General features: G+C 43.6%; 2 protein-coding genes across 2 annotated transcripts in view; one reads left to right on the top strand and one right to left on the bottom strand.

The window, feature by feature from the left end:
• The window catches only part of LOC116387853 (phosphatase and actin regulator 1-like), a 45,694-nt gene extending 40,845 nt beyond the window's left edge, over window positions 1-4,849 (bottom strand). Inside the window, exon 1 of the mRNA XM_031855282.1 lies at window positions 4,649-4,849. Within this exon, the coding sequence (XP_031711142.1) occupies window positions 4,649-4,760 (112 nt within the window). The 5' untranslated portion in view covers window positions 4,761-4,849. The remainder of the gene's footprint in view (window positions 1-4,648) is intronic.
• Window positions 4,850-5,469: 620 nt separating this feature from the next.
• Window positions 5,470-10,666, top strand: part of LOC116387877 (NAD-dependent protein deacylase sirtuin-5, mitochondrial-like) — a 6,758-nt gene continuing 1,561 nt past the window's right edge. Inside the window, exons 1-6 of the mRNA XM_031855327.1 lie at window positions 5,470-5,589; window positions 6,821-6,925; window positions 7,771-7,904; window positions 8,341-8,566; window positions 9,268-9,355; window positions 9,497-9,550. Of these exons, the coding sequence (XP_031711187.1) occupies window positions 6,826-6,925; window positions 7,771-7,904; window positions 8,341-8,566; window positions 9,268-9,355; window positions 9,497-9,550 (602 nt within the window). The 5' untranslated portion in view covers window positions 5,470-5,589; window positions 6,821-6,825. The remainder of the gene's footprint in view (window positions 5,590-6,820; window positions 6,926-7,770; window positions 7,905-8,340; window positions 8,567-9,267; window positions 9,356-9,496; window positions 9,551-10,666) is intronic.

A 10,666-nucleotide genomic window follows, 5' to 3' on the forward strand; every position in this document is an offset into this window, starting at 1 on the left:
GTTTATGCTCTTAGATGCTTGTTTGAGGAAAGGACATGCACTTATTACTTCTGGTGACTAGTTGTTCTCTCGAAAACCGATGTTGAATACACTTATTGTAAGTCGCTTTGGATAAAAGCGTCTGCTAAATGACTGTAATGTAATGTTTTTTATTCAAACCATCTCGCTACAAGCTTGGCAAGGTCTTCCGACCGGGTGACACTGATGGCGGATTGAACCTTTATGTTGCAGGAGCATCCAGTATGGGCCCTGGATATAGCGCTGCTATTTTTGCTCTGATTTTCCTATACTCATGTTTTATTCAGACCTGGGACGCTTCACAAGAAGGCCTATGTGCAACCAAGTAGGGAAGATTGATGCTCGGTTGTTGCTGTTTTTTTTGTGTTTTTTTTAGATGCAGGGCCGTTAGTCTATCATATATGATGGAGTGTCCCCCACACAAGGTATAAAAAAGAGATTGGAAGCGACAGAAACAGAAAACTGATACAAACCTCTTGCCACTAATTATCACCACTTTGTGTGCTAATAGCCTCAAGTGCTACAAACAGCTGAAAAACATTAGACATTTAGCAGCTCCAGCCCAGCTAGTTAATCGCTGGACTGACAGCTCGAATCGGTGATGGCAAATTCTGCTTGTTCTTGACCTTGCAGTCACCTTTAGCTGCCTTTTAAATCCCAACACACAGCGGATAATCAGAGTAGACCTTTCCTCCGTGAGAGTGTATATATGCGGATACTTTCAAACTGGTTAACAGTGTTGTGATAGACAACACTAAATATCATGTCCTGTCCGAGAGGCTGCGGTTAAATCTCTCCCCGTGTGAAGTGTGTCTCTGACATACTGTAAATCCTCTGGTAAAACCCTGCAGGCACACAGAGCTCTGCAGCAGAAATTTGTCTTGTCCCACCATGCATCTGGTATGTATTGATTGTACTGTTTTGGACGGCGGGGACTGCAACACGGAGGAGCAGCAGAGAGAGAGAGAGAGAGAGAGAGAGAGAGAGAGAGAGAGAGAGAGAGAGAGAGAGAGAGAGAGAGAGAGAGAGAGAGAGAGAGAGAGAGAGAGAGAACTTGTACATACCCAAATACTGTGTGTTCATGCATGCATCCCTGTGCATATTTACATGTGTACTTGCATCTCAATTTGCAGCCATGTTTACATTCAGTATGCATGTAGGGATAAGGACTGCATATCATCTATCCTGCAACAACTGCAATGCAGCCAGGTTGGGGCTTCAGCTTTGTCTATTTGCATTCAGGCCAGGTATAATGGTGGGAGCTCCAGCCATCGGCGTCTCCACACCTCTGCACTTCACACAGCATCCAGCTGTTCAGCGCAATTAACATCTGTACAGAAGGTGTGCTGGGATTAAAGTTCCATATGCCAGACCAGACCTGAGAAGAGCCTCAGCATGTAAAGACAAGCTGACCCGTGTGTCGACGCTGCAGAAAAAAAACAACTGAATTAATATCAAAACGTATCATATGCAACATATTTAAAAAAAAAAAAAAAAAACAATGTTTAGACGCCACTTTGTCAAACTTTAACCTTCCGATTCATGCCTTGGTTCTCACTAACCTCCGGCCCCTCTCTTCTTTCACTCTTCAGCTCGCTCAGTTTGATGAGGGGCTTATTTCGAATGCTGTGTTTGCAAACGGCAAACAACAAAGCGACCACATATTACACCTTTAAACATATTTACAAGCTGTGCCCCTTTATTTACTGATTTTAGCACAATTTGGCTCTCCCTGTTTCAATCACAATATAAAAAGCATGAATGAGCACACAACTGCACTATAAAACACAACTGTAATGCACCAGACAGTCAGTCTGTTACATTCTTATAATAAACACTGAACGTATCTGACAGTATGGACATTCAGTGGGACCAAAAGGAGTAAAATACAGAGACCAAAGGGATGGAGAATTTAGGGTTGATTGTGTGAGCAAACCCAAGGAAGGAGGATGCTAGTGGCAAATCAAACGCTTCTGTAATTGGGAGAGTTTTGTTGCGTGTGTGTGTGTATTGGGAGTGTGCAGACGGGGCGGTAGTTAAGCTGCTGAACGATGGGCAAATAAAAAGAAGCAGACAACCCTATTCCAGTGAGACGGATGCTGTGTCAGCAGGCAACACATGCACATCACACCAACAAGGGGCCATTGTGAGCGCACGCTCGGTGCTCACAACCATGCACGTTGGCACACAAATACACATGTTCTGCCTTTTGGTTGAAGAAAAAAAAAAATCCATAGACAAGATCCTTGGGTAAACAACAACGATTGCAGTTATGATTGCTCAGCTGTTAGTGTAGATGACAGTGTGTGCGCGCTTCACAACAGGCAGCAATGATTGAAAATCAACCCTGTGAAAGTAGGTCACCCATCCATCTGCACCTGCACCCTATAATGTTTTATGACAGGTGACACGATCGCTGATAGCCGCGCAGTAACCGATGGCATATTATTGTTACGTCTTTGTGACGGCGTGCGGGGCCGTTTAACTGTGGGGCAAATTAGATTAGTGCAGACGCTAAACAGGTCAGCGCCATAAAGCAATGTTTCACACGCGCTCTCTGAAGCCATTAGAAGCCCATTAGTACGTGTCGTTTTTGTGTGCTGCGGCCTTTTGATCCTGCAGAAGTCACGCACGCAGGAGAGACAGACTCCCCATAGACGCCACTGATCCGTGCATGGGCTAACTAAGCTCGGTTTCGGCATCAGGGAATAGAGCAAATCATCAGCTGTTTAAACAGCGAACAGTCGAGTTGGCTGTGAAGCTTCCACACATCAAAAAAAAAAAAAAAAATCACACAACTCCGTCTCATTGAAGCTGAAACTGTGTTAAAGCTCTGTGAAGTAGAGGTTCATTGATGAAAACATGGATGCATAGAAAATCACAATAAACCCTGAGAAAAAAAAGCATATAGAGAAACCAAAGTCGCCGCCTTGTTCAGAACTACAAAGAGATAATTGCCTTGGTTCTTGTTTCACATCTTTGGCAGGCCCCGGCCATTTATCACTATTAAGCACCTGGTACCCACACAACCACAAGGCTTTTGGTTTCCTTGGCAATGAGCGAGCTAAATCCTGCTCCGCTTCTTCAGGTGGAAGTGAGTCAAGAGTGCTGTTGAATAAATCGCCCCCGTGCCGTGCTCATGCTTTGTGTGAGCTCGGCGTAGAGTAGGGGAATAACGAAAAACAGATAAAGAATAACGAGCACAGAGACGGACGACAGTGTCCTGCCATTGACAACAGACTTCTCCACAGGACAAACACACATTGGCAGATGAGCAGCCAAGAACTACAGAGGCTTATCTGAGATAAACAGGCTGTGTGTTTTTCATTCATCCATCTAGGAAAACACAACTGAGCACCATTGCTCCATTGCTCTTTTTTTCCAGCAGCGCCATGGCACACCTGGGAGCTGTCAATACAGCAGCTATTTGTTGGCCACTGAGCAGCTGCTCTGGGGGAAGGTGCAGCCACGTTATGACTAAAGTGATGACCCCGAAATCACAATCGCCTCGACCTCCAGAGACCGCTACTGCCCTCACTTGAAATAACACAAATTGTCTTCAATGACCCTTTACAGTATCACACATTAGTGCTGAAATAGTTGATTAACTGATTTTGTATTTTGGGGGATTTGCTACATTTTTCCATTTATATCTTTGTAAATTGAATATCTTTGAGATTTGGGATGGTCTGTCGGACAAAACAAGCAATTTAAAGCTGTTGCTTTGGTGTCTGGTGACTTGTGATGGATGGGACTAAAGCATGTTTTTTTATTGTGACAGCTGCATCACATATATAGAGATGATTAAATGACTATGAGATCTGTAAAAGAGACAGCTGGATGCAGCGTGGATCTCAATAACACTGTAGTGCAAAAGATCTGAATCCTGTTGACTCAGGCAGCATTACAAAAAAATGCCAAGTCACCATGGTAACAAGGGATGCAACAAGCTTTGTAAAACGGGCGATGGAGCCAGAAGGCTGTTCGCCACGAGCATCATGGCGTGATCTATTTCAGTTTAGGATGCAGCGATTAAAATGTATACACACACACACACACACGCACACACAAACGTTGAACAAACCGGATATCCCATCAGATTTTTGTGCACCACTACCACAGTCAGAGCTTTTAGCCACTACAGGTCACGTTGAAGCTCCTTCATATTACATAACTGCGTTGAATTACAGTGGTAGAATTAACCAGGCGCTGACGAAATCAAAATTCACACACGAGCGGTATTTAAAGCTGTGAAAACAATTGCTGCTTTATCTGGACCCCCTCGATGTTTGTTTGTTTTTTTTTTTGTTTTTTTTGCGCCAACACGTCAGTAACCACCAGCGATAGTCTACAAAGTTGCGTAACATTACAGTCACATTTCCCCCAGTGCCTAACGAGAATATTTAAAACTACCCATTAAATAATCATGGAGGGATACATCTCACGGTAAACTATAACACCAGTCCACAATAACATAGCATGTATGGACATTGCATTTTTAATTCGCGTAAACAGGAATAAGGCGATAATCCCCCCAGTCTCAGTCCACCCACATAAAGACATCTGGGAAAACATCGAACATCGATTATTTTTTGGGGGGGACAGGCAGGATGGATGGATGTGCGCCTACCTGTCCGCAGGTTGTAGGAGAGCCGGGCTTCAACGAGATATGGGGTATCGCTCTTGGAGCGGAGTCTCCTTCTCGGTCTGCGGTCTGTGCTGCTGTCTGGAGTGGTCGCCATCAATTTTGGACTAGTGTCCGGGGGATGACTGCCGGCCGACTTGGGCAGACGCAGAACCTCGGCCACTCACACTGAGAGGTGGCTATCGATGGGGAGGAGGGAGTTCACAGAGGGAGGGAGGGAGGGAGAGAGAGAGAGGGAGAGAGAGAGAGAGAGAGAGAGAGAGGCGTTGGTGGCGGGTGCAGCGTGTGGAAAAAATATATATAATGATGGCAATTTATGGGGGAAAAAGGCAAAATCGAGCTCAGTTTTTCAGTTAAAAATTAGCTTCACCATAATTAAGTAGGCTACAGTAATACATCAATAAAAGTAAATAAAAAAACAACGAATAGCATTCATGCGTCTACATGTAGCCTACATGTAAACATATATAGCATGAAAATGGTGAGAACCACAGGAGATATTTAAAAGGGCATATTTTATTAAGAGGGGACAGTGCAGTTTCATGTGATGTGTCATTAGTTCAGTCATCAGATCTTTATTGTCCCGCAAATGAAAGACTTGTTTTGCAGCAAGGCAACATGAAAACACGGATAGAAACACGGTAAATAGACTGACGGTGGAGCATGAAGTGCTGCTCTGACCATAATCAGGGGAACGAATGAATCATCTGAATGAATCACACTTCCGGCAGTCTACCACTAGATGGCTCTCCTCAACTACACTTTTTTTTTTAACTTCAGTTCATGAGCATTTGTCACAGCGCGGTTTACGACAGTGTGGTGCGTTTTACGGCCTCTCAAGATACATTGCAGTAACAGAGGTAAACCTAAACAAGCAAACTCGACGTGACTTTCTGCTCCGTAAAGTGTGGATATCTTCAAGCGAGGTGAGTACGATAAAGTGACTAAGGAAAGGGCATTTACACGGCCTGTTTTCCAGCCGACATTATCCGTAAACACAACTGTTTGCATGTGCAACTTAGTTCCTGTTTATGTGACAGAGAGCGCAACGAGATTTAATCACCAGCTGACGTCGGTTTATTAAAAGGACTGCGCAATATGTAAGCTACATTTAGCTTCATGCAACATGTAAGCTAAAGTAAGTCTGTTTAAAGATGGTCAACAAACAGCCATAACAATGAGTGCAACTGTAACTAAAGGACGTGTGCAGAAGGTCTATAGGTCTTTGTATTATTTTATACACGAGCCTGTGCAGCCCGTTAAACCTGTTGGGACACATGTGGCTTCGGGCCCCAGCTTGTTGAGGGCGCGCCCAATTGTCTGTTATTATTGGTAGTTTGTACAAGTATTAGGCTGTTTAAAACCAAACTTACCTCTTACTTTTAGCTCCAGTCTACTCGTGTCAGATGTTATGTTACTACAAGTATAGCACGTTAGCGTGTTAAGGCTTTTCTTTTTAAAAGTGGAAAAGTATTATGCTTGCAGTCTGTCCAACATTTAGAGGGAGACGGGAGTCATTCGGCGACATTTTTAATTTCCTCAGTTAATATCATGGCGGCGACTCGTGCGTTTTTTGTTTTTTTTAAAAAAGGTGCACACACACATTCCTGGTCTTATCAGTGTCAAGTGGTCTGGCCTCCTCCTGCAGCCATGTCTGCTATTTATTTTTCATATATTCAGTGTTACACAAAGTGGAACAGTTTGCACATGCTCACTTCTATTGAATATCCTCATTAAATGTCAAAACTTGTGCTTTTTTTCCTACACTTCATTCATAGAGAAATAAACTAAACAAGACGATGTGTTCTTTATGGCTGCAGTATTGCACCAACTGCAGACGTTCCAGAATGCTTTTGCATCATTTTGTATACATGCGTCCTAAATGTAGCGTGACATATCTTTGGTATCTTCGGGGTTCCCTGTTAGGATTTAAGGTTCTGCAGGTCTGAGCAATGCTTGGCTGCACAACGTGAGTTTGTAAATCATCTTCATATTCAGTGCAGAAAAGTCCTGATTGCATGTTATATAAATAGAGAAAATCGTCACCACGCACTGTGAACCAACACTAGTCGGTGAGAACAATATAATAATTTGTTTGCGTTTTTGTGTTCTCTTTTCATGTCTTTCATGTGTTCCTCTGGTCGTCCGAACCGGTAGCGACAATGCTTCTCCAAAGTCGAGCTGCCTTTGCTCTGGGCCTTCGCATGTGCTCCACTCATGTGATGAAAGGCCCTTTGATGGACACAGCGAGACTCAACTCAGGTAACAGGAACGCTGTCTGTATAATGCTGGCCTGCTGCTGTGTCAGGTCAATATCAGTCCTTCATCAAACAATAGATATCAGCCAGTCGGGTCATCCCTCCTCACTGGCCCTGTGCTGAAGAAAATCATTCAGCGAAATCTTGAATAGATAGATAGATAGATAGATAGATAGTTACTTTATTGATCCCGCAAGGGGACATTTTTACGCTGTACTTTTGCAACAAGGTACAGAAACAATCGTAGCAAATGATGTCGGAAAAATCAATCAAGTAGTAACTCCGAATGAATGACAAACAAACCTAATTAAATCAAGCACTATTTAGATGATAAGTTACTATTAAACTCACTCAATGTTAGTGAACCAGTGTTTAATGATTACATCTGTATATTTGCATAATTGATCAGTTGTTCCTGAATCCAGTAATGCAAAGTTTGTGGCAGGGACACTGAAAACACTACAATATATGACTCAAACATTGTAATACTTACTGATATATTGCCCCTTGGCATTAGTGGACTGTTAAAATTGCTGCTGCATATTAGGACGAGCTCAAATGGCTGGATTGATCTGGTATCGGATACCATTATTTTATTAAATAACAATTCAGTACTTTTTTTTATATATATATGTACATACACACGTACACACGGATCCATTCTCGGCCGATACCCAAAACCCAGGTATCAGTACCAGGACTGAAAAAGCCTGATCGGTGCATCCCGGGTTGAAAACGATCAGTTTAACCAACATCTTGATCAGTTGCTTTGTAACTTGTCTTCCATAGTTTGGTTGGTACGGTTTAGAAAATATTCATCACATGTTGCCCTTCTTTGTAATTTCCCAGACATGTCTGAATTCCGCGAGGTCTTTTCCAAAGCCAAGCACATCGCAATCATCACAGGGGCCGGCGTGAGTGCAGAGAGCGGAGTGCCAACCTTCAGGGGAGAAAACGAGAAGTGGAGAAAGTGGCAATCCCAGGTAATTTCTTAAAAAGCAAAACACACACACACAGTTGTGCGTGGGTGTATGTTTTGTCTTTTTATTTAGGTCAAAGTTTTGTTTGGTCTAACATCCAGCTGTGGTTCATAGTTGCTGTGGAGTGGGAGTATTTAATGTTTACATAATACATCTTCACAGCTCAGTGGATTTATCTCGGCAGCAACAGCCAGCAAAGAGAGAAACGGCGTTTGTTGCATAATCTGGTTTCTTGTCGTGGGCTGCAGCAAGATTTACCTCCAGGAGAGAATCCAAAATAGTCTTTCATACAAAAAACAAAAAGCTAATCTCCCTCCCTAATTGAGGTGTTTAAACTTAATCTGTGCTGCCTTTCACTATCTGTCCAATTCTTGCCTCTGAATATTTTTGTGGTCTTGAGTTCTGACCTAAAAACACGCCTGTGCTGATGCATCCTCAGGACCTGGCCACCCCAGAGGCCTTCTCTCGAACCCCGTCTCGGGTCTGGGAGTTCTTCCACTACAGACGGGAGCTGGCTTTGAACAAGAAGCCCAGTGCCGCCCATCTGGCCATAGCAGAGTGCGAGGCCCGGCTGAGGAAGCAGGGGCGCTCCGTGGTCGTCATCACCCAGTGCACAGATGACCTCCACCGGCAGGCCGGGTCCAAACACGTGCTCAAGATTCACGGTGCGGGGCGGAGGTGTCATGCACTCACACTGACATTTCACAGGACCTAACAGACATGATCGTAGTCATTTTGGAATCATTTCATTGGGAACAGTTTTATTACCCAGAATGCTCATTTTATAGGAAAGACATCTAAACTAAAACAGAACTGACGTGTTTCAATGTTTTCAATCTAGAGACATAAATGCTCATGGAGGGTGAAGTGAAGCGGATTCATTGCTCTCTGGGGATTAGTAAAGTAAATCATAACTGAAATCCTGAAGCTGCTGCTGAGTCACATGAGACATTTCACATGGTTCTACTGGGTTATAGAAACATTTAGTGATCAGAGTCGTTGGTCTTTCATACAAACAACCCATGAGCCCACAGTGTTCGCCACTAATTCAATGTCGGTACACCTGAAAAGTAATTTCAAGTGTTGATTCTCTACATCCCGATCTGAAGAAGACAGTTTTGTCTGGATTTTCTGTTTTCCCTCCGGTTTTAAGGGTGGATTCTGGTAAAACCGACACCAAAGCGTTAAACAGTTTTCTTTGCTAAAATCTGGCTTCAATCGAGTTGTGTGAGAGTGAGGAAAACAAAACCATCATTGTCAATACATGGTGTGGAGGGGGAGATGTTTTGTGTGACTCAGGCGGGCCTCGATGAAAAACTGCTGTGTTTTTTTTTTTTGTTTTTTTTTCGCATGTAACTAACTGCAGGCAGTCTGCTGGAGACGCGCTGCGTGAGCTGTGGACATGTGACCGTGAACAGGCGGAGCCCCATATGTGCCGCCCTGAAGGACAAAGGGTAAAAGGCAGCACCTCTGGAGTACGCGCACGCGCACGCTGATCAACATGCAGGATGCGTAGCCTGATCTCTTCAGTTAAACCCCCAAAGTGTCGGGTAAAAAGTAATTTAACCCACTGTGTCTGTTCTCCTAATGTGCAGTGCACCTGACCCAGATGTTGCTGATGCCCAGATTCCTGTGGATAAACTGCCCAGGTAGGATTACCGTCACCTCATATTAATACCGCTGAGGTCAGATTTACTAAGCCTTTTGTACTGCTTTTCTGATGCATAGTACGCATGGAGGTTTACTTTTTACTAAACGGGGGTACCAGCCTGAAAACGCAGTCGTCTTTGCATTCTGCATGGCAGCAGTGAAGTGTCTCTCTCTCTCTCTCTACTTCTACATGCATTTCAAGGAGGGTTGTGCAAATACCAGGAGATTTGGATTGGCTTAGTTTTGTGTGTGCCAGTTTTATGTGGAAAACATTCTCTCCCTGTAAAGAGCAGGTGCAAGCAAAAAAAAAAAAAGAAGGTTGTGGGAAAAAGAAAATCCTGAGTGAACCTGTCTCGCACAGAACTATCTATGGCAGCGGACAAGTGTTATAATGAAGGAACAGAATATCCACATCTTGTACAGTCTGTGCTCATTAAACATTGACTTAAGGAGCCGGGGGGGAAGGGGGAAGTCGTCAGAGAAAAAAACTCTGAATTTCCAAGATTAAAGTAGTAAATTTACGTAAAAAGCCTCTCAAATTTGCAATATTACGGTCATAAATTTATGAGAAAACGTTCCTCCGAACACACTGCGTTACCATGGTTACACACTGACGCTTTTATTAAGGGGCCGTGCCCGACTGTCTGCGTGCAGAGGAAAACAACACAGAAAAGGCACATGACATGAACCACAGATTATGGTGAATTATGTCCTTAGAGCTCAGCCTGCTGCTCCTGTGACCCGGCCCTGGATAAGTGGATAAGAATGGACGGATGGAGGGTCCGCTTCAATATAACACAGATTTTGCACTCGGCCGGCTCACGTTACTGCTGTGTTTACCGGTGGTACTATGGTGTGATGAGGTTGATCCCACTGTTTTATTTACAACTTTAATTTCGGAAATTCTGAGATTTTTCTCATTCCCTTAATTCTCGTTATTATAATTTTTTTTTACCTACAATTACCCGAATACATACAATCAGTATTCTACCAATTACACTCTTTAGATAAGAGGGATTAGGTGCCATTCCTTCTCTATGCTTGTGAGATACTTGTGGTATTAACCACCTGCTGCTCTCAGAGCTTCTGCTGGACCTGCTGCTCCCTCTAAGCCC

This window comes from Anarrhichthys ocellatus, unplaced genomic scaffold (genome assembly GCF_004355925.1).
Source record: "Anarrhichthys ocellatus isolate YVR2014 unplaced genomic scaffold, GSC_Weel_1.0 scaffold15, whole genome shotgun sequence".
Lineage (NCBI taxonomy): Eukaryota > Metazoa > Chordata > Actinopteri > Perciformes > Anarhichadidae > Anarrhichthys > Anarrhichthys ocellatus.